Source organism: Schistocerca gregaria, chromosome 3 (genome assembly GCF_023897955.1).
Source record: "Schistocerca gregaria isolate iqSchGreg1 chromosome 3, iqSchGreg1.2, whole genome shotgun sequence".
Classification (NCBI taxonomy): domain Eukaryota; kingdom Metazoa; phylum Arthropoda; class Insecta; order Orthoptera; family Acrididae; genus Schistocerca; species Schistocerca gregaria.
In genome coordinates this window covers 310520506-310545653 of record NC_064922.1, presented here as the reverse complement: position 1 = coordinate 310545653, position 25148 = coordinate 310520506, and the positions used below count along the sequence as shown (strand labels likewise).

General features: G+C 44.0%; 1 protein-coding gene across 2 annotated transcripts in view; it reads right to left on the bottom strand.

Moving 5' to 3' along the window:
* The window catches only part of LOC126354710 (rap guanine nucleotide exchange factor 4), a 1235035-nt gene that overhangs the window by 1076879 nt on the left and 133008 nt on the right, over positions 1-25148 (bottom strand). For both annotated transcript variants that reach the window (XM_050004554.1, XM_050004556.1), the window contains exon 2: positions 19100-19282. In XM_050004554.1, the coding sequence (XP_049860511.1) occupies positions 19100-19147 (48 nt within the window). In that variant the 5' untranslated portion in view covers positions 19148-19282. The remainder of the gene's footprint in view (positions 1-19099; positions 19283-25148) is intronic.

The following is a 25148-nucleotide window of genomic DNA, read 5'->3' as shown; positions in this document are numbered from 1 at the left end:
ATTTTTCCCCACCTGCTGTTAAAGAGACGAACGGTAGAGAGCTGGTCTGAAGGTGGTTTGAAGAACTTTAATGCTAACTGCAGCATAGTCATATTGACGTAGAGGTTAGAAAAGACTTCTAAACACTTAAATGCATGTTGAATGTTGACAAATTTCTCTTCTTTGTCAGAAATGATTTTCTTGCTATTGCCAGTTCAAATGGCTCTGAGCAATATGGGACTTAACATAGGATTTCATCAGTCCCCTAGAACTTAGAACTACTTAAACCTAACTAACCTAAGGACATCACCCACATGCATGCCCGAGGCAGGATTCGAACCTGCGACCGTAGCGGTCACGCGGTTCCAGTCTGAAGCGCCTAGAACCGCTCGGCTACAGCGGCCGGCTGCTATTGCCAGTCTCTACCCCCTCTCCACTTCGGCTGCCGTCAGTGTTTTTGCTGGCAAAATACGAAAACTCATGTACTACTTTAAGTGTGTCAGTTCCTAATCAGTTTACCTCCGTATCTTTTGATTTGACTGGACTTCATTCTATTGTTCTTATTTAATTTTTGTTTCCTTATTTAATTTTTGTTGATGTTCATCTTATAGTCTCTTTTCAAGACACTAGCCACTCCGTTCAATTGCTCTTTCAAGTCCTTCGCCATCTCCGCCAGAATTACAATGTCATCGGCAAGAGTCACATTTTTACCTCGTCCCTGAACGTTTAATTCCCTTTTCAAATTTCTGTTTTGTTTTGCTGCACAGTTGTTCGTTGTATAGTTTGAATGACATTTAGGATATGCTGCAAGCATATTGATTCGTGTCAGTATTTTATAACCATGACTTATTAAACTAACAGTTCGGAAATATTTACATCAGTCTCCCTTTGCATTCTTTGGAAATGGGATTATTACACACGTCTGTAAGTATAAAGTCATTTTTACCCGTTTCAGTGATTCACGGGGACTGTAGACTACTCCAGGTGCCTCGTTTCAAATTATATCTCTCAATGCTCTGTCAAATTATTTTCGCTGTATGGTATCTATCCTTTCCCCTATCTACTTCATATTTCCTTTCTATAACATTCTTTTTAACTTCATTTCCCTTAAACAGTCGACCTCTGAATTATTTCCACCATTCAGCTTTTCATTCTGTAATTAGTTCTGGCTTACCGCATGAGTTTTTTATGCTCATACAGCTGCTGCTTCTCTTTAATTTTCCTGTAGGCGCCATTTATCTTTCCCCAAGTCATACATACTTCTACAGACTTCCAGTTGTCCTCTGTTCATTCCTGCTCAACCATTTTCAACGTTCTATAAATACCTTTTTATTAGAGAAGAACTGCAAATGCTTAGCCTCAATGATAAAATTCGAGATTGCAGAAGAAAATGGAATGAACATCTACAAAGAATGTAGGCTTCCCTTGAAAGCAAGAAATTAAAATTGTCACGGGAGAAGAGAGAGAGGAAGACCACGACAGAGATGGGTACCGTAACAGGCAATTCCTGCCTCATACCTGAAGAGAAGATGATGAATATGATCAATCCCTTTTTCTAGACATCATATTCCTTTCTGCTTCATTTGTAGCATTTTTACGAGAGTTGCCCAGAAAAATGCGCCGCATTTTTTTCTTCAACAGTTCTTCATAGAACATAATGAAGATTAGACACACGAAAGAATGGTGTTTTATCTACACACCCTATTTTTCCACGTAATCTCTATCTCGGTCTATGTCCTTCCTCTAGCGCGAAACAAGGGGATGTATGTCCTATCGGTGTCAATCCTTGTCCTGGTGGCGAAGTAAGAACTTAACTGCGTGAATCACCTCTTCATCGTCCTCAAAATATCTTCCAGGAATGGCATCCTTTGATGGCCCAAACAAGTGGAAGTCCGAGGGAGCTCGGTCAGTGCTGTGAGGTGGATGGGGTAGCACTGTTCAAACCGGTTTTGCGATGTGTTCAGCAGTCCTCAGACTTGTGTGGGGCCTAGCGTTATCGTGTTGCAGCAAAACCCTGGATTGCTATGGAGCCGAAGTTGCCGGAAGCGTGTCTTGAGTTTTGTTAACGTGTTCACATATGCTTCGGAATTAATGGTACCGCCTCTTGGTATCACATCAATGAGAATCACGCCCTCGCAGTTCCAGAACACGGTTATCATGACCTTACCGGCGGAAGCAGTTGTTTTGAATTTTTTCTTCTGTGGGGAGTGGAAATGGCGCCATTCTATCGACTGTCGTTCTGTTTCGGGCTCAAAACGGACAACCCAGGTTTCACCACCTGTCTCAATCCGGAACAAGAAGGCCTCCCCCTCAGCTTCAAAACGTTGCAACAAATGAAAACAACGTTTTATTCTGTGCGATTTGTGGTCCACCGTTAGACACCGCGGGACTCATCTTGCACAAACTTATTAATGTCCAGGAGTGCAGATAATTGCACCCAAACTTAATTTGCTGATTGACAGGTGCAGCGCCAACTGCAGAGTCGTAATGTGTGTGTCCTCGCGAGTGACACCGTCAGCTCGCTGCAAAACGTCAGGTGTGACAGCCGTTGATGGTCTCCCCCACCGCCGCAAATCGTGGAGCTCCGAACCGCATTCTGATCACCTCACCCTTTAGCCCAGCGACTCAGGGTACTTCTACCGACAGCAGATGCTCCACAGACTTCGCACAAGCGTTTGTGAGTATTCCCCACAGTTTCTTTCTCTACAGTGGGTAATTCAATGACGGCATCTTGACTGTAGCGTACATCACCTACAGACGCCATTTTGAAATTGTTCTGCATCTACGATATCCGCCGGAAGTGACGGAAACCTGGCGCGCTCACTCAGGCCGTCTGCTTTGACCATTACGTCATCAATAAGGTGGAAATGGCTATTCTAAGCGTCTCCAGTATGGCGCCTATGTTATCACTACATGCACACGGCAACAAACACGGAAATACGTATAAATACAACAACATCTCCCTCCAAAAATAAACTCAAACTAACTGGACAAACGCGGGAAATTGGGAGTTTTTGGGATGGGACAAGCTAAATATAACATTAAAAGAAAAAAAAAACACACACCACCATCCCAAAACACACAAGACGACAGAAAAAAAATTACAGGGATCTGATACTTCCTTGGCCTAGATAGGTCAACGGCAGCTGACGATACCAAAATACCAACGCCTACAGCAAAAACTACGGAAATTGGAATCAGATATTTTCCTTGGCCACAGCTTACGGTACCAAAACCCCTATATAGGTCAACTACAACTAATGGTACCTACAACTACGAAAAACAAAACCGAAAACGTAACACCTCAAAATTTAAGAACTCATACATCCCTACGTGAATTAAAACACATTCAATATACAATAAATACGGAAAACATTAAAACTCGAGAAAAATAGACCCAAAGAAACAATTACTTACCACCAACAAATATTGGTTAGCCATCCCAAAAAACCACACACACACACACACACACACACACACACACACATACACACACACAGAGAGAGAGAGAGAGAGAGAGAGAGAGAGAGAGAGAGAGAGAGAGAGAGAGAGAGAGAGGAGTGGGAGGGGGGGGGGAGGGGGGAGGGAAGAGGCACGCCATCAAAAACAACAAGATAACGTCTACAAACAAAACCAACTCAAACTCCGCGCCGTAATGACGTGAGACACCACACCACACCACCTTACGTCATGCTTCAAAGCAGATAAGTGTGGCTTCCGTTGAGCCAATAATTCATACGTAACGTTTCGCATTCATAGTATTGTTTACGGACGAGAAAGCAAATGCGGTGGATTTCTTTCTTGGCAACCCTCGTATGTTTTCTCTTTTCATCATTACAGTCAACATCTCGTATATTTTAGAAAGATTTCTACTGGGTCTTGTCGTTTTGGCTCTTTGATCTTCAGCTGCCGTCATTATTCTATCGCTTGAAGCTAACTACTCGTCTCCTGTTTTACTCCCTTGCCCTATCAAAGTATGTACCAATAAATAAAGTAATTGCATTTTACAGAATACAGACACTAAATGCACAAAGACTGAATTGACTGAATTCATAGAGAGAAACCTCTTCATACTACGATCGCCGCCATTAGCTTCTATTCGCCGCCGAAACACAGAAGGTGGGACACGCGTTGGGAACCGCCACACCGACACAAGGTGTTTTGTAAAAGGGAGAGACAGGCCATAATGGGCGAAAATTTTCCGCAAGAACACCGCAGGGTTTCGCGTTACCGGGCGAAAACTTTGTAACTGGGGTGGCCGAAGAACGTCAGCCCTGGCGCGCGTCATGAATATTGATGGCCCAGCGGCGGCCGCGAAACGGAGGATCAAAGGGCCCGAAAGGGCAGGCGAGGCGCCTGGGAAATTCCTCTAAGTACGCCGCCAGGGGAGAGGAGGGATACGCGTCGCGGCGGTCACTATGGCGTCTCGGGCCTTTTTTGAAATGGAACTTTGACGGAATTTGTACCCACCTTGTTGTTATTCCCCTCTAACAACACTGGTGTTGCGGATCTGTTGTGTTATGCAGTAAAGGAAAACTAGCAGAAATTTATGAAGAGAAATTTACTGTTCAGGGAGAAGAAACAGAAGTTTCATTATACCATAGTGACATACGTGGAAAACTTTACAACATAAGTCGTACTATGTTTGCTATAGCGTCTTTACTGTGCCAGTCTACACTTTGGCACAGAAAATTGTTGAAAAGCACAAAAGGCTCCCTTGTATGTAGAGAAGTATTTGAAAGGTGTAGCTATCAGTTATAAATTCGTTTTCACTGTGGTTTCCACTTCGCGACCGAGCGTCCCCAACTTTACGAATAGCCCTCGCTGCGGCCTCCAGCTGTGTAGCTCTGTCTAAGAGAATGCCTGCTCTGCAGCTGTAAGCAGCGTTACAGCAACATTGTTTCAGTGGGACTCACACAGAGCGAGAACTGCACCAGAGGGCACCAAATAGCCGTACTACTTCATAGTGCTAGTCACGTGCATCGCAGTAGAACGTGACAGAATCCTTCCGCTCGTCGGGTTTGTAGAGGGCCATGCACAGCAATGACTTCGAGTTGTCTTCGAGTGACCAGGAAGTTGTCTTATGAGTTTCAAACGATTGTAACTGAGGGATCTGTAGTGGTCTAAAAGTGTCTACTTCCTAGACGATGCCCTGAAAACCAGTTACCCTCCAATGGACTTAGATTCTGGAATGAGTAAACTACACTGGTGTCCAAAATTAAAGCAACAAACCTCAATTAATCCGTGTTGTGTCTATTCCACTGTATAATCATACAAACTGTCAACAGATGTCCGTACAATCATGTTTTGCAAGGAAGGTGGCAGTATGGTTAACAGCCAACCACGCCAACGATGACTTGATGGCACCTATCAAACGGGGTAGTGTGTGCCGGGCAGTCCCACATCCACAATCACTGTATGTACACCCCCAGACAGGTCGGTATGGCACAAAGGAGACGCCTGCCACACTCTCTATGGCGGAGGGCCATAAGAAGAATGGAAGCAGGACAGTCGCAAACTGATGTGGCTCGATGGTTTAATGTGAATCGTTCTGTTTTTCGGATGTGGTGACAATTTAGAGAGACCGATAGACTATTCCAAAGGGCCGACTACAAGAGAGGAGTGTTATTTGGCTGTAAGTGTAAGATGGTGCTTCCTTAGTACTGCACGTCAGTTTGCATTTGACCTCGCATCATTAACTACATTAACTGGACGAGTTGTGATGAGGGTTTCGGTAGAGTGGCCTTTATTGTCGGAGACCCGCTTTATGTGTACCTCTGATGCTTCTGCACAGAAGGAAAAGTCTAGATTGGAGTCGTCAGCATACCACCTGGCCGTCGAACAGTGGGCCAATTTTCTTTTCACAGATGTGTCCCGATTTCGAATGGAGAGTGATTCTCCAAGCGTTCTGATCTGGAGGATCTTGGAACACAATTTCGGGACCCAAGCGTTGTGGAAGGAGACCGATATCGAGAAGGTTTTATCAACAGAAGAGAAAGGCTAATGTCGTTTTCATCAAGTTCAAAAGGAATAGTTAATTCGCGGCTAGAAAGAACGATGTAATGGTGACAGGTTGAGATAATTGAAGGAGGGACAGGGTTTGGAGGCAGGGAAAGAATGGAAGAAATGCACTAAATAATCGTGACTGTTGCGCGAGACTTAATGTGTACACTTGGAAAGATTCGCCGAAGACAAACTGATTTACGGATATCATCAAATAAATCAGAACTATAAATGTCAACGTCACCTACAGTACTTGGTGCTAAATCAACCAGTAACCCCTTCCAACTCCCCCCACCCCCTCCAGCACTCTCACCACCCCCCCGCCCGATACTTCGACTTTTCCTCGCATTGCTGTGTTCAGTTATTTGGACAGCCATCAGTATTACTCCTGTATGTTATCTAATGTCATGAGTTCACTCTGCTTTAGCACGTCTATTCGGTCTCTTCAAACTTCTTGGAATACAGCAAAGAGTTTTCTCGGTCCAAGCGTTATCCGTCCCCCTGATGTGTATCCTGAATGTCTTCATTTCATCATTGCGATCATAATTCCATCTTCGTCTCTCGTTTGCTCCCTGTTACATCTGCTTGTTTTCCTGCGTCTATGACTAGTTTACAACTTGTATCACAACATTATACGCTGAGCACCCCTCAGTTATGCAATTATTTTTCCATTAAAGGCCCACGCCCCACTAGTGTAAATCCAACTTGGCATTATACATTGACCGTATGAGTTCCTTTTCAGATGAGAAAGGCGCTTGGCTCTGAGATCCGTAATTAGTTCACCAAAAACACTCGAAGCAGTTTCGATATTCTTTTGAGAATCTAGTTTTTTTGTCTGCCTAAAAAACAGGTGTTTCTTTAATTTGTTCACTTTTATTTTCGATGCTTTGATTGAACGTTACTTCACTCTTATTATACACTGGCGACAGAAAATTAAGGACAAAATTAATACTCGCATGAAAACGTCACTGCAAGGTAACGTAGCTCGATGAAACTGGGACCATACATAGAAAGAATTGCCGTAGTATAGTACGGACGGTGACTGAAAGAAATACGCAATGAGACCATCAGAAACGACGCTATTATTCAAGGACAACAGTTAAAGTGAAGTCATCTCGATTTATGGTAGTATCCTGGACAATAATAAAGGCAGAACCTGATGTTTAATACAGTGTGTGATCATCACGGACGGCAGTACACGCTCTGCAACGTGCTCCCATGCTGGCCACAGGATTAGTAACCAGTTCCTGTTCCAGGACATTTCATTCCGCCACCATTGCGGTTGACAACTGCTGGATGGTTGATGGTGCATAAGGTCGTGTTTATCCACGATCCAATCCCAATGAGCCCGTGCCCGTTGCGATCGTAATTGGTGATGTCACTGGATCGTGACATAGTGGTTGTCTGTTGTGAAGCGCCATGTCCAACAACATGCACTGAATGGAGAGCTCTTGAACACTTGTGATTGAGCCAGCATTGACCTGAGTTGTCAGGTCTGCCTCAAAAGGCAAGTCACAGATAAATACGTAGTTGTGGAACATACACAACTCTTCTGCAACATGCTGATGGGAAACGAATCCGCCACAGTTGTAAGATACTTTATCAACGGAAGGCTTTCACGACGGAAATCGATGTGCACTACCACGGTTACGGTGTATTAGCCTCTTCAGTGTTTCTGAAATCTACCAGTTATAGGCGGTTCTACGGACATGATGTTCTGCTACTGCCTAATTTCAGATACACCTGACGATGGGGCTAAGACACCGAAACCATGGTAGTATGTAGTGACTTCTGTCGTGCAAGACTTCGGTCAATAAAGTATTTTACAACTGTTTACCATGAACAACTCACATATCTTCACGTTCTGCGATGAAGCGTCGGCGTCCATCACCTCGTCGCCACCGTCTTAACCACTCGCCATACGTGCTCACGACAGTTGCACACAAACAGCCGACTAACTTCCCAGTTTCTAAGACGCTCGTCCGCTGGCGGCAGCTCCAACACTATGACCTTTCTGAGTAGTAAAAACCAGTCCTGTAATGTTCGAATACCGTATTAATTATATGCTGAGTCCAAATACGATATCAGGGTCGTCAATGAACCACATTTATTACAGAAGCCAACACATGGACACAAGAGGACTCCCTTAGGGACAGTGTGTGCTGCTATTTATGTGAACATCGAATATTGCGGAATATGCAAACATTACAAACATTAATATCGAGAGCCTTATATGAATGATATATACTAAATAACAAATATTTGCTGGTGACGGGGTTTAAACTGACGATCCGGTACGTCAGCCAGGGACGCTAATCGGTAATCCACATCGCATCTAGACGTAACGTTGCGAAGCGATATCAGACGGATCGAGCACACAAGGTCGGTAGTAGGACAGGCGAATAGTCGACTGCAGTTTCTAGGAAAGCCTAGCTGATTTATAAGAGAGAGCGCACATAGAACGCTTGTGCGATCCATTCTTGAGCGCTGCTCGTATGTTTGGGATTCTCACCAGGTTGGAATAAACGACGACATAGAAGCACTTCACAGGTGTGCTGGTAGATTTCTTACCGGTAGACTCAGTCAATATGTGAGTAATATGGAAATGCTCCGTGAACTCAAATAGGAGTCCTTGGGAAGAAGACGACGCCATTTTCGCGAAACACTGTTTCGAGACTTTCACTTTTCCCGGCGAATTGAATGTTCAAATAATTCTAGGAAAGTGATGTGAAATGTGTTTTTCGACCACCTTCTAAGATTAAGACCCTGTTGGCGCCCGTAAAAGATGATCTTGGTTTGCGTAAAGCTGGTGTCTATAGTATCGCCTGCAGTTGCGGCATGTCATATATTGGTCAGACAATCAAGACAGTGGAAGACCGGTGTATTGAACATAAGCGTCACACACGCTTACAACAGCCGAACAAATATGCTATTGCAGAACATTGCCTTGACACCGGTCATCCTATGGAATACAGCAACACGGAGATTCTGGATTGCACTGCCAGCTATTGGGATAGCGTCATTAAGAAAGCTGTTAAAATCAGACTATCAAGCAACCTAATAAACAAAGATGGTGGATTTTGTCTAAATGCTGCTTGGAATCCGGCTGTGTCTCTCATAAAAAAAACAAAGCGACAGAATTAGGGCTACCTAACCTGTTGATTAATAGTCAATATCGATATTTCTGATGGTGGTTATTATTGGCTGTGTCTTGACTTTGCGGTTGCTTGTTCTGTGTGTGGTATCTTCCTTGTTTCTCCTTTGTGAATCGAGGTATTAAATTCCCTTGCACATTGCTTCCTCGTTGCAGCTGTGCCTTGAGAAAGGCAGGGTGTGCTCCTGCCGAAATATCGGCGGTGGTCGACGACATAACCCGGCAGCATACCAGTAAATAATTTGAACTATTTCGGGAGTTTACAGAATAAGTACTTGTGACTAACTGCAGAACAATTCTCGTGCCACCAACGTACATCTGACGTAAGTACTGCAAAGACAGGATGAAAGAAGTTACGAATGGTACCGATGAATAAAGACAGTCGTTTTTTCGATCCTCTGTCTGGGACTAAAACAGGAAAGAGGAAGGGAAAGACTAGTAGCGGTCCAAGGTACGCTCCGCGATGTTCTGCAAAATCGTTTCCCACTCGTCTCTTCTCGGCTTACGTAATTTCCTCCCCGCTTCACGTGTCTATCCGATGTCACCAAGCGGGGCCGAGACCCACGAGAAAGACTGGCTGCGGCAGGTACGTCACAGTAGGTGCCAGCAACCGTCTCCTTCGAGGAACAAGTAATTGCTTCAGACGAGTTTCGTAATTCTTGACTGCGCATTTAAATGCATGCAAGCTCTCGATAGCACAAGACAAAGGCAAGGCTTTTAGTGGATACCGTTTCAATTATAAATTTATTTCTTACGGGCTCTGCACGAAGGCGAGCGTTCGCAAATAATGGCGGACAAACCGACTAGTGTGACGTCAGAAATTCGTTGCGGAGCCCGTGTTCCTCATGGGCGCGGGAGGGGTATTCAGCCTCGTAGATAGCAGAGGTCATAATGTTTAGGCTCATCTGTGTAAATTTTCTCGGTCAACAAACATTTGTTGAATCAATTACTTTAACCTCCATAGCTGATAATACAGATTTCATTGAAACCGAGTCACAACCTTTCTCAAAATCTATCACTCCCAGACTCATTGGAAATTCATATTCATTGATCCGTTCAATAATTTCGACTACATTGTCGAAATGATCTTATCAAACGATTGTCACAATACTGTTGATTTAAAAGCACATAAAAGCAAGAAGTGGCAATGTGTCGTAAAATTTCAGTAGAATGGAGAGATTTGCTTTAGTTTATATATCATGCTTATAACTGTAGCAGATACACACTACTGGCCATTAAAATTGCTACACCTAGAAGACCTGTAGATGATAAACGGGTATTCATTGAACAAATATATTATACTAGAACTGACATGTGATTACACTTTCACGCAATTTGGGTGCATAGATCCTGAGCAAGCAGTACCCAGAACAACCACCTCTGGCCGTAATAACGGCCTTGATACGCCTGGGCATTGAGTCAGAGCTTGGATGGCGTGTACAGGTACAGCTGCCCATGCAGCTTCAACACGATACCACAGTTGATCAAGAGTAGTGACTGGCGTATTGTGACCAGCTAGTTGCTCGGCCACCATTGACCAGACGTTTTCAATTGGTGAGAGATTTGGAGAATGTGTTGGCCAGGGCAGTAGTCGAACATTTTCTGTATCCAGAAAGGTCCGTACAGGACCTGCAACATGCGGTCGTGCATTATCCTGCTGAAAAGTAGGATTTCGCAGGGATCGAATGAAGGGTAGAGCCACGGTTCGTAACACATTTGATATGTAACATCCACTGTTCAAAGTGCCGTCAATGCGAACAAGAGGTGACCGAGACGTGTAACCAATGGCACGCCGTACCATCACGCCCTGTGATACGCCAGTATGGCGATGATGAATACACGCTTCCAGTGTGTGTTCACCGCGATGTCGCCAAACACCGATGCGACCATCACAATGCTGTAAACAGAACCTGAATTCATCCGAAAAAATGACGTCTTGCGATTCGTAGACCCAGCTGCGTTGTTGAGTACACAATCGCAGGCGCTCCAGTCTGTGATGCATCGTGAAGGGTAACAGCAGCCATGGTCTCCGAGCAGATAGTCCATGCTGCTGCAAACGTCGTCGAACTGTTCGTGCAGATGGTTGTTGTCTTGCAAACGTCCCTATCTGTTGATTCAGAGATCGAGACGTGGCTGCACGATCCGTTACAGCCATGCAGATAAGATGCGTGTCATCTCGACTGCTAGTGATATGAGGCCGTTGGGATCCAGCACGGCGTTCCGTATTACCCTCCTGAACCCACCGATTCCGTATTCTGCTAACAGTCATTGGATACCGACCAACGCGAGCAGCAATGTCGCGATACGATAAACCGCAATCGCTATATGGTACAATCCGACCTTGATCAAAGTCCGAAACGTGATGGTACGCATTTCTTACACGAGGCATGCCTTACACGAGGCATCGCAACAACGTTTCACCAAGCAACGCCGGTCAACAGATGTTTGTGTACGAGAAATCGGTTGGAAACTTTCCTCATGTCAGCACGTTGTGTCGCCACTGCCGCCAACCTTGTGTGAATGCTCTCAAAATCTAATCACAGCATCTTCATCCAGTCGGTTAAATTTCGCGTCGTGGTGTAGCAATTTTAATGGCCAGTAGTGTATTTGCCATAGGTGTCTTGTCATTAATTGGTATGCCTGTGGGAGCATGCTCTACCAATATATTACAAAAAGCAGCTCATAAAAGCGGGATTTTTCCCGGGTTCATAGCTCGGATTCTACGGCTGTCATAAACGTTGGGTCAAATGCTTCGGATATCGCTTGGCCTAGGGACCATTTGCACAACCAATAGAAGGATCGTCTTACTGTAACAATCCTAGAGTACAGGGCCAAAGTACGAATATTACACACATTCTCCAGCTTAGGAAAATGGAGCAAACCGGGTGTTTCTTTTTGCAGTAGATACGGTCTGCGGTGTGCCTTGAAGGGCTTATGGAGCCACCATTTATTTCACGAGTGGTTTCTGAGAAAACCTAAAAAAAGGATTTTTTACCAATTTTTCGGCGTCAGCATCGGAAATCTATATAACCAACCACAGCAACTGCTCAAGTTATATCAAGTTATACCAGTGTTTCCAAAAATCTTCATCTTGGTACTCAAAAACATGAATTATGGGTAACAAAACCGATACGCGGATTTAAAGACGGTTATATGCAACATACAGCTGTGATTTTCACGATATATTCATAAGATCCCGATTCCTAACAACCTTGAAAATTTTCTCGGTATCTTTATTGGTTTCTGATATACGGAGATTCAGAGCTTACTCATGCACTTAAAATACGCACGTGTAAGCCACTGCGAGGAAAATTGTAGTTTATAAAGTCACTCAGTACAGCGAAATATGCTCCAAAGTGTCTCTTTTATCATCACAAGGCTTCTGGTAACCCCATGTAGTGGTACTGAAGCACATGTAAAATCTTTGTGCGCAAAAAATCTGATCTGAGGTACAGAAATACTTTTGCGTTAGTACATGCGAATGTGCTCTGTTTAAAAGACTGATCGGAAATGAAGTACCAGCTGATACATTATAACTTCCTCAGCACCTTTACAAAAGCTACCAAAGTTTGGGTAATGCAAACTAATTCTCGCTTTTTTATACTGAGAGAGTAGATCAGATTGGTAATGGGAAAAGAGACGGAAAAGTAATAAACACTGGAGGTTGTAGACAATGGTTGTGGTTTAGAAAGAGCGAAGGAAAAATGAGAGAGTGAAGGAAAGCGAGGGAGTGACAGCGGAACATAGCTGATACTTGCAGAACAGTGCTAGGAGAAGGGCTGAAACATACCCTTGGAAAAATTAGGAATTACTGTGCTGGTCATTTTCTTACGTTATTTGATTTACAAACAGATGAGCAACACTGAACGTACTCAGACACTTCTCTCGTTACTTATTCTGATAATCACCAAACTGACACACAATATTTTTTAGCGCAACGCAATCTGCCTTTCCATAATACCTACAAAAGAATGGCCCTGACTAACAATAACCTACACCTTTCATGAATCACTTACCTCACAAAAATCTTCGTTACTCGAACTACTGCAATACAGCGAGAGCCAGTACTGGCACCTAAATAAAAGATTCTAACTACTGAAGGGACTAACTACTGATAGGCGTAGTTAGCAAATGAAAGATTTTGATGGAGAACAAACAATGTAATTACCTTAATAATGTTCAAAAGACATCATATATATACATCAATTTATGACATCCATCTTTACAAATTTCCTTTTTCTGGCGGACACACGTCGAAGTCGTCCGCCTATAGTGACCTCTGAAAACTCCGCCATCTCTCCCCCCACATCCACCAGTGCTGGCGCTCAGCTCCAACTGTGCAACGCTTCGCGTTATTCCCATCCAACTGTCCAACACTACACAAGCGATTATTCCAGCAATGAGTCCAGCCAGCCACAAACTCCACACAGTACAGTCAGTTATTTACATACAGCGCGCTACGTGGCGTTACCAACATAAAAACCTAAACAGTCTACTTACATGGTGAGGAATACAGTGCAAATGGGAGAATAGTAAAGAGAAGGAGAAGTGTAACTGTGTGAGAGCAGTGATAATGAGAGACAGAGTTTATGACAATAACAACGAGGAAGAGAGAGATAGTGACAATAGGAATAAATAGCAGCAGTGAGAGGGAGGAAGAAGAAGACATTGGTAGTGAGAGGGGAGAGTAGTAGTAAGACAGAACTAAAGTGACTGTGACTGTGAGACACGAGACAGTGACAGTTAGAGCAACACAAAGAAATAATGACAATGAGTTGGGCTGAACGAGTGACTGAGTGAGAATGAAAATGTGGGAGTGGGTGGGTATGAGCAACTTATAGCGATGGGCTACTCGGTGTCGGTAAGTTAACAATTAGGGGAGCTTTCGGACAAAGAGGCGAGCGCGAATATGTGAGCAAGCCGAACTTGGGGAATATTTTAGATGTGCTGAGGCAACTGGTGCCCTACATTTCAGTCAAATTCTTTTAAACAGGAGCAATTCACAGGTTTTATGCTCCAATGGGAACATTTTCCCGACGGTAAAAATAATGCTTGTCTTTTAATTTGCCGCTCATTTGTCTGAACAGTGACATTATATAATTTCTGACAGTGACAAGTTAAATCGTGTGAAAATATTATGAAAGCCAATTTTGTTGAACAATGTGGCTTGCAATGTATTTTGTTACCTCGACGAATAATAATATAACACGGCCCTGTACAAGTACAGATTTACGACTCGCGGTCGACTGGCTCGTCACACGTCGGAAGAGATGTAATTAACGACCTCTGTGCAAAAATTAATTGCGCAGCGTCCAGAGCCTGTGCGAAACTAAATTGGACCGGACCGTGCGAAATAAACACAAGCGATGTGTATTTGCTGCAACAACAAAAGGACTAGCGATTGGCAATTAATGAAACAACCTAATTAAAAGTGAATCGTGGTCCATCGCTGAAACCTTCAACCTTTCCAGAGCAACTCAACCATCAGCTCCCGTTTGCAGGCAAAGCGAATCCGCGAAACGAGCTAGCGCTGACCGAGTTACGTAGACGGTACGGCGACCATCGCATCTCGCCGCGACAGTTTAATTACCAGTTTTACTAACTGAGTTGCATTTATATATGCACTGCATGTGATAGTCTGTAAGCTTAGGAAACTCTGTGATACATACAACTATTTGAGCGGTAATGGAAAGATTTCGGTTTTCCAGGGCGCCAGTGATAAAATATCACGGTGTTTCTGAAAGTGTCATACTCGTCCAGACGATCATTGTAGGCAAAACCACCCCTTCCTTCCGCCTCCTCGATTTCTATGTCACCATCAATGGCCATCCTATCACCCTCACTCCCACCCTTAAGTACCTTTGCGTCACGCTTGACCGTCGCCTCTCCTGGACCTCCCAATCTCCGGACGATCCAAGCCAAGGCACGGTCCCGGCTCCATCTCATCAAGCTCCTCTCTGGTCGCACATGGGGTCTGGACCCCTCTACCATCCTCCACACCTATAAATCCCTCATCCACCCTATCCTCTGCTACGCCCATCCTGCCTGGATTTCCGCCCCTCCTACCTTTTACAAATCACTTCAAATCCTTGAACGCCATGCTCTCCGCCTCGCCTATCGTGTCCGTCTCCCCTCCCCCACACGGATCCTGTACGATCTTATTCCGTTCCCCCACCTCCTCCTCTTCCTCGAACGGATACGGATCCTATACACCTCCCGTAAACTAGATCCCCCTCACCCACTTGTCTCTCACATCCTCTCCCACCCCCGCCCGCTGCCGTGCCTGTATTTCCCCGCCCCACCTGCTCTCCATCCCTCCACCCTCCTTAATCTCTCGTGAGGTGGCTTCCGCCAGCTTCCCCTCCCTGATGATGCCCTCCTCCCCTCCATCTACAACCTATCAACTTTGATCCTACCTCCCACTTCCTGTGTTTTCTTTTCCTTAGGGCACCCTCGCTCCCTTTCTCCTTTCCCTCCATCCTCCCTTCCTCCCCCCTCCTCCTCTGGGCTTCCCCTACCCCCTCCTCCCTTCATTCCTTCCCCCATCCCCCCTGCCATTGGCATCCCTGCTCTCCCCTCTCCCACCCTCACCATCTTCTTCGCCTCTTGGCAGCTCCCTGGAATCGCACACACTCAGTGGACATTCACGCGCCAGAGATCATCACCATCAGTTTCTCGTGTGTGTGCCATCATGTTTGTGGTTTAGTGTTTTTCGTTGTCACGCTCCTTCGTTCACCTGTTCCGTCTCAGTCGTCAGTGTTTGTGTGCAGTACCAGCAGTTTTTAGTGCTATTTCGTCGAGTGTGAAGGGCTTCGTGCTATTTGTTTCTGTGTCCCCTGTTTTTTTGACCCTCACTTTGTTCTGAATCTTCTGTCTCTACATTGTATTCTCTTTGTCAACTTGAGGCTGAAGAGCAGCGTAATATGCTGCTGCCAGCCCACCTTATGTAAGGTGTTTAAATAACAATAAGGGAAAAAAAGTGTCATACTCATCACCTTCTAGCAAAGACACATGACTTCGTGAAACTGTACCGCATGAAAACATCTAACAAGGGGACTTCGCCTACTCATCATCACCAACTTCGTCGAAATTGTCCATAATTATGGTGTTTGCTGTACTTGACCGGAAATGAAAGTTGTTGCGGCGTGGAGTCAGGTGCCGGCTCGTTAGTCGGGAACGACGGGAAAGAGAAGGCTGTGAGAGGAAGTCAGCAAATCGCACGCTGACCGGACCTCCCTCTAGGACGACAACGCGACAGCAGCGGCCCCTATGTGAAGAGGACATATGCGCCGCCGCCGACTGGTGACGACCCAGTTCAATAGCAGCGTGAAATCTAGTTACTTTACTTGTGCTCTCTATGTAGTAAAGACTCGGGACTGATTATTTCGCATGTCGCCCTTTGCTTGCGACACATCTGTGCAATTGCCAAAGTTAAGTATTGTAATTTTCTTTTTGTAATATAACTCCTTAATTCGACTTGTTGATTGTTTCTCTAGCGAAACGAGTTGGGAGGCTTCTCAGACACTGCGAAAGTGACAGAAGCGGTAGCTCCAATTGCCAAGAGTTTGTAAGGTATTAATAGGCAGCGCTTTGCACATCGGGAAGAGACCAGAACGGTAATTCGAGGGTCGTGGGATCGTGTCCCTGCGGAAACCTTTTTTTATCTTAAACTTTTACGTTACTTACATTGCAGAGCACTGTAATAATGCCCATTGTGTTGTAATTATTAATATTTTTATAAAAGGCAGAACCTGTACATTGAGCATGCAGTAATGAAAACCAAACAAAAACTCTGAGTAGGAATTAAAGTGCAGGGAGGAAAAATAAAAACTTTGAGGTATGCCGATGGCATTGTAATTCTGTTAAAGACAGCAGAGGCCTTGGAAGAGCAGTCGCACCGAGATGGGCAGTGTTTTGAAAGGAGAATAAATGATGAATATCAACAAAAGCTAAACAAGGATAATGGAATGTTGTCGAATTAAATCGGGTGTGCTGAGAGGAATTAGATTAGTAAAAGAGATCGTTAAAGTAGTAGATGGGTTTTCCTCTTTGGGCAGCAATCTAACTGATGATCGCGGACGTAGAAAGGATATAAAATGTAGACTGGCGGCCGGCTGGAGTGGCCGTGCGGTGCTACAGAAAAATGCCGAAGGTTAGATGTGAATATCATGTAATTAGAATGAAATTTCCACTCTGCAGACTACAGTCTGGAACCGAGTGACCGCTACGGTCGCAGGTTCGAATCCTGCCTCGGGAATGGATGTGTTTGATGTACTTAGGTTAGTTAGGTTTAATTAGTTTTAAGTTCTAGGCGACTGATGACCTCAGAAGTTAAGTCGCATAGTGCTCAGAGCCATTTTGAAGACTGGCAATAGCTTTAAAAGCGTTTCTGAACGAGACAAATTTGTTAACATAGAATATAGATTTAAGTGTTAGGAAGATTTTTCTTAATGCATTTGTACGGAGTCCAGCCATGCATGAATGTGAACTATGGGCGATAAACAATTTAGACAAGATTAGAATATAGAATTTTGAAATCTGGTGCTACAGAAAAATGCTTAAGGTTAGATATTTATATCATGTAATTAGAATGAAATTTCCACTCTGCAGCAGACTGTGCGCTGATGTGGAACTTCGTCGCAGGTTAGAACTGTGTGCCGGACCGAGACTCGAACTCGGGACCTCCACCTTTCGCCGACAAGTCCCCTACCAGGAGTGCTAGTTCTGCAAGGTTCGCAGGTGATCTTCTGTGAATTCGGGAAGGTAGGAGACGAGGTACTGGCGGAACTGAAGCTTGAGGGCCAATCCTGAGGTGGTATTGAACAGAATTGGCGAGAACAGAAATTTGTGGCACAAACTAACTAAAAGAAGGGATCGGTTGACACAATACATTCTGAGACATCAAGGGATCACCAGTTTAGTATTTGAAGGAAGTGCAGGAAGTTATAAATCATAGAGGGAGCCCAACAAATGAAAATTGTGTCTGCCTAGGCGGGCCTCATGACGCTACAGTCAGTTCCAGTATAGCACTCGTGGCTGCCACATGGCGGTTGCGAAGTGGGGCCGAGGCAGTTTCAGGTAAGTTTTACAGTCTGACGATAATTTATGGATTTGTAATTTTGACTTGACGATGTCTACTGTGGACAAATGGTAGTTACTATTATTCTGATGACGGTTGGGTTATCCCAACTGTAACTTAGGTATTTGCTGAGTGACTCTTTTCTACTTGCTGTTGAATGAGATCGCTTTACTAAGATTGTTGTGTTGAGAATTAAAAATTTACATTCTCCCTGTCTTCAGTGTATCAAGGTTTATTTGCCACTACCTATGAGAGTAGTCCATATCTTTCAAAAAAAATGGTTCAAATGGCTCTGAGCACTATGGGACTCAACTGCTGTGGTCATTAGTCCCCTAGAACTTAGAACTACTTAAACCTAACTAACCTAAGGACATCACACACATCCATGCCCGAGGCAGGATTCGAACCTGCGACCGTAGCAGTCGCACCATCTTTCAAAGAAATTTTAATTTTAGGTCCGTCATTACGGTGATTCACCCTCGCTAAATTATAAAAGGAACATACGTCTAGGTGAAGAGAGCGCTCGGGACTGGAAGCAAATCATGAGTAACTTTTAATCAGATTCAAGATTCATTTTAAAGAAAGGAAGCCGCCACTACTTCCTGATAACTTCTTGACAAGGTCTCTCTGCAAATCAAAGCTACTCACTTATTTTACAAAACAATATCATAAGATATACAATTTGGTTCGTACATTTTCCGCAAGAGGTGTCACCTCTGCGACGCATCGAAAGTAGTTGCAACATTATCCGCTAGAGGCGTTACCGTAATACTTGTCTATCGTTGCCGACTATCCTTGCGTTCGGACTGGTACTGAAGTTTGGCCCACGACGTGTGACAAAGAGAGCAAATTGTTGAATAGATGAATGATGTTGGGCTACGTACCTTGTCCTTGGGCGGCGTGACGTGGTAGAGTCCCCGCTGCGGCCACATGGCTCTGCGCCATCACGGCCACACAAGGGTGCAGCGCTGGTCTCCGCTGCCACGGCGCGCTAATCTCGCAGTAACCTCCGAGACGGACACTTTGTTTAACACCGAGATCACTTAGTTCACTTCCTGGTCCAGGCGCTAGAAGAGGAAGCGGAACATTAGCCCAGGTCTAACTAATGTTCCTCCGTGGCAGCTGAGAGGCTGATCTGCAACGAGGAGGGCTGTAGCCTAGCAACGGCGCACGCAATCGCGAACAATGGAGATTTATATATGATTGCTGAGACACGTCGTTCTGACAATCAACAGCTGCGATCCAACACCGAGGAGGTTGTATGCGACAAATTAAAAATGTTGGCCGGTTCGTACTACTCAACGAGAAGCGCGCTAGTTCGTGTGACAGGAACGTGAAGCATATAGGGAATCGGGATGGAAGCAGTGTGGTGAACAAACGACCGTTGTTTTCGTACACCAGTCAGCCCAAGAAGGTTTAAACCTGATTGGGCAAATGCCAGCGTGTTTCCTGGTCTCTGGCTGACAAAACAAGGTGGTTGATGTGGTCTTCAGTCCAAAGACTGATTTGATGCAACTCTCCATGCTACTCTATCCTGTGCAAGCCTCTTCATCTCCACATAACTATAGCAACATACATCCTGAATCTGCTTATTATTTTCTTTTCCTGGTCTGTCTCTCTCTACGATTTTTACCCGCTCATGCTTCCCTCCAGTACTAAATTGGGGATCCCTTGATGTCTTAGAATGTGTCCAACCAACCGATCCTTCCTTTTAGTCACATCATTAGTTATGTGATCTTTCATATCCTCTATATCACCACATTTCAAAAGCTATTTTCTTCTTGTCTTTAACTGTTTATCGTCCATGATTTACTTCCATACATGGCTACATTCCATACAAATACGTTCAGAAAAGATTTATTGACACTCAAATCTGTATTTGATGTTAACAAATTTCTCTTCTTGTCTCTTTTCTTGTCATTGCAGTATACATTTTATATAATCTATAATTCGACCATCATCAGTTATTTTGTTGCCTAAATAGCAAAACTTCATACAGAGTGTTACAAAAAGGTACGGCCAAACTTTCAGGAAACATTCCTCACACACAAATAAAGAAAAGATGTTATGTGGACATGTGTCCGGAAACGCTTAATTTTCATGTTAGAGCTCATTTTAGTTTGGGCCCAATGTTCTTCCACCTACGCTCAATGGAGCACGTTATCATGATTTCATACGGGATACTCTACCTGTGCTCTTAGAATATGTGCCTTTACAACTAAGACCCAACATGTGGTTCATGCACGATGGAGCTCCTGCACATTTCAGTCGAAGTGTTCGTACGCATCTCAACAACAGATTCGGTGACCGATGGATTGGTAGAGGCGGACCAATTCCATAGCCTCCACGCTCTCCTGACCTCAGCCCTCTTGACTTTTATTTATGAGGGCATTTGAAAGCTCTTGTCTACGCAACCCCGGTACCAAATGTACAGACTCTTCGTGCTCGTATTGTGGACGGCTGTGATACAATACGCCATTCCCCAGGGCTGCATCAGCGCATCAGGGATTCCATGCGACGGAGGGTGGATGCATGGATCCTCGCTAACGGAGGACATTTTGAACGTTTCTTGTAACAAAGTGTTTGAAGTCACGCTGGTACGTTCTGTTGCTGTGTGTTTCCATTCCATGATTAATGTGATTTGAAGAGAAGTAATAAAATGAGGTCTAACGTGGAAAGTAAGCGTTTCCGGAGACATGTCCACATAACATCTTTTCTTTCTTTGTGTGTGAGGAATGTTTCCTGAAAGTTTGGCCGTACCTCTTTGTAACACTCTGTATATTTATGTGAATATGGTATCTGATCTTACGGACATGTGACCATACAGCTCGTTAGAATGAAATTACAATGAAACGAATATCCATAGCTGCACACAGGCGTTGATATACGTCAACGGGGACAGTTGAAAATGTGTGCCCAGACCAGGACTCGATGACGGTATCTCCTGCTTACATGACAGACGCTCTATCCATTTTTTAAAAAAAAATCTCATTTTGCTCTATATTGGTCGATGAATTTGTTCGTGGCGGACGTCCTATGACACCCGTTCAGGTTATTTATTGATCCGTTCACTCAGTTTTTTATTACAGAGGGCAGCTAACCCTCTGACCGAGCACGCTGAGCTACCGTGCCGGCACACAGAGGATGGTGCGACTGCAGGGACTTATCTCTGGCACGCCTCCCGTGAGACCCATACTCGCAACTTATTGCGAAGTTGCGAATGTGGGTCTCACGGGAGGCGTGCGAAAGATAAGCCCCTGCAGTGTGCTATCCTCTGTGTCCTCGGTGGCTTAGATGGATAGAGCGTCTGCCAAGTCCCGGTCGGGGTACAGATTTTCAACTGTCCCCGTTGGCTTATATCAACGCCTTCGTGCAGCTAAGGGTATTCATTTCATTGTAATTTCACAATATATATTTCCTGCTGCTGACAAACTGAACGTCACGCTCATTGCCTACTGCAGGTTGTATAACAAACTGTAACTGTACGAATGTGAAAGGTGCATCCATACAACCATTATTCGGTTTTGAGTAAATATGGTATAGTTAGAGTAATTCATACTAAGAATACGCCACTTGATCCCTTCAAACCAAGTATCAGCACTACATAATTTTGAGTGCATGTTCTACTTTATGCAGGAATTACGGCCTTATACGTGTTCAGTAAGCAGTTCAGACGAGAAAAGAATAGAAGCTTTTGAAATGAAGTGCTGTGATACAACGCTAAAGATTGAATGGGTGAATCGCATAAACAATGAAGAAGTACTGAATCAATATGAGAAGGAAAGTGACTTATGGCACAAACAAACATACAAACACTGTCCGATCAGGGCTTGAAGGCCCAACGGTATCGACCGGCCGCCGTGTAATCCTCAGGCGTCACCGGATGCGGATACGAAGGGGTTTTTGGTCAGCACGCCTCCTGGAATTTATGGCACAACGTGACTAAAAAAGGATAGGACTTATTCTAAGACATCGCAGAATTGTTTAATTGGTGTTAGAGCGCAGCGTGAGCTTAAAATAGTGTTGAGGGTCACCAGAGCATCTGTATTGTAAGCAGACTGAAATGGACGTAGCTTGCAGCAATTATTCGGAGATGACGACCCTTGTGACGCTGTCTTGGAGTACTGCCAAATGGTTCAAATGGGTCTGAGCACCATGGACTTAACTTCTGAGGTCATCAGTCCCCTAGAACTTAGAACTACTTAAACCTAACTAACCGAAGGACATTACACGCATCGATGCCCAAGGCAGGATTCGAACCTGCTACCGTAGCGGTCGCGCGGCTCCAGACTATAGCGCCTAGAACCGCTCGGTCACTCCGGCCGACGGAGTACTGCAGTCAACCCTTCTGACGTAACAGTGAACGTACCTGTTTCTCGTAGTCGTAGTTACAAACGGAAGAAAACGGAATGTGACGCAACAATTACAAAAGGAACTGACGACTACGACCTCTTGTCAGTTTGTGTGCGTAACATGAAGTGGGGAACGAGACAGTGATCCGAATTTAGAACTTACCTAACATCCAAACGGTTTGATATAGTGGAGGACATCCAAGCGGAATCACCGAGCACACAGAACACCCTTACGAAGAACTTCCAGGGTACATTTCAAAAATGGCGGAAACGTTGGGATTCGTGTAGTCGTTCCCAAGAGGCCTACTTTGAAAGTTAAGTGTAGAATAATATCTAGTACATAAGAAGTAATAACTTTGATTGTTAAACTTCGTGAACGTTTGGAACTTCCTCTATTTGCCCCTTTTCGCACGGCGCCTGTCAATTCTGGAGTACGGAGCCGCGAGGAAAGAGGGAGATGCATTGCCTGACACATGCTAAGCCAGGTGTGTCCAACCTTTTAGCTTATCTGGACCAGGCTTGTAAAAGAAAAGTATTTTTAGACCAGGCGTAATATACAAACAGAAACTATAACCATTGCTAATATTCTTTATTCTAAAAACAGCAAGACTGAATTAATTTATATATGAGATTTTATTAATAATGTTATATGCAGGTAATTACAAATTAAAGAAGTAATGTGATAGCTGACTTCGAATTTGGAGAATTGATATATCAATATTAGGCTCAATCGAATTGGTTGCAGTTCTCAGGGTGTTCATCAGAGATTTTGGTTCTATTTTTACTCTTTGTGTGCTTTACTCATGAAAATAACAGCTCGTAAACTACGTGCTTCCAAACAAAGATGACACATATAATGCATAACGGAGCAGCAAGGGATATCTGTCTCCAGACGGGTACGATTTGTGAAAATCCAACAAAGAGAACTGATCAAATTTTTCTTATAGTTGGATGTGAGACTGCAACACTACAGGTGTCATCTGAAAATCTTCTGGCAGCGTATCTATGTTATTTGTAGAAGGTATAGCATAGATATATAAATTTCGATTACTGAAATCGATTTTCAGATTCTTGCATTAAATAGAAAAGTGTGGCTGCCCTTTTTTAGGATTATGTTTATCGTAACATAAGATAAACGGAATTCAGTGTATTGGTTTGCGTTTTTGTGGTAGAGGTTCAGTACATGGGAATCACTGATACTTGCTTTGTCAGTATGCAGCTCGCTGATCACGGATTAGACACGCCTGGGCTAAGCTGTGTCACGGAATGAACTCACCTGCATGGGAGTGTCGGACTTTGAATATAGGAGGGCAGGCCTTGATGAGGAATCCCCGGAGAGCTCATAATGCCGTATCAGCGGCGGTTTACGAGCTTCCGTGTTCCGGCGCACCCCGCGGCCAGGCTTTCCGTAAACTTGCCCCTGAAGTTGCTCCGCTGTTGGCACAAACGGCTCAGAACTTTCCAGAGTTTACATTATCGGGGAAGAAGTGTTCCCAATTTCCCAAATTATCCGCCGGCAGTTACCTGTTACGTTGATCCGGAGTGTTTTACGGTCTAATCATTACTTTAAACAAGATAGCTGTAATAAAAAATTCTGCCGTCCCTGGGGTGACGCCACTTTGTTTTAAAGTAAGTGCCTTTACGTCGTTAAAAAGTAAACGAATTTCCAAACTATTTTATTGACTAGCGAAAGGGTGGTGGTAGTATTTAATTCGTATACTAATCCACTATCTAATCAAGAATCACAACGCATTTTACTTCCACAGAACATGCTGCTTTTCAATCCACGAACAGATAATACAAAATTTACACTGAAAAAGGGATTTCATTGTGTAGTTTACAGCGTGCTCCAAGAAAAGCTCACATAATGTGTTATCAGTTATCTTTCTGGTAACTGGTTTTCATTCTGTCTTATTGGTATCACAGTGTCGCCTTAGGAAATCCAGAGACATACTTAACGAAACAGTAAGTTTAGAATGAGCGATACCACAGAGGTAGCTATTCGGTCGCTGTTGTTATATGGAAACGATCTGCTATCAAATATCCAAAAAGCAGAAGCAGCTCTTTTTCCTGACTACGCAAGTCTTACAATGAATGCTAATGGAAAACTTAAGATATACATAAAGTTATCTTAAAAATTAATAACGAGTTGCCTACAAATGAAATGTCACTGGCTGTAGATAAAAACAGTACTTGCAATGCTACACCACACAAGACCTGATCACACTATTAAAAATAATCAACGAGGATAAACCCATGAATGAAACAGAATACCCTAGATTCTAAGGTATTTATGTAAGAAGCTGAACTGAAGCCACATATTACAGATCTTCTGGAATGCTTAAGCTCTGCGACGTTTGAAGATCTGTGAGAGGAAAATACCAAGCTGTTGACTCATATTCCCATTTTCATGCACTAATGTCTTATAGCATCATATCCCGCAGTAAACAGACCCTGGAGAAGAAAGTATTTCTTGCACACAACGGCGCAATAAGAATAATATTTCGTGTCCACTCTACAATCACTACAAAGAGTCAGGTATTCCACTCCCTTACGAAGTCTGTTGTCAACAGTCAATCAC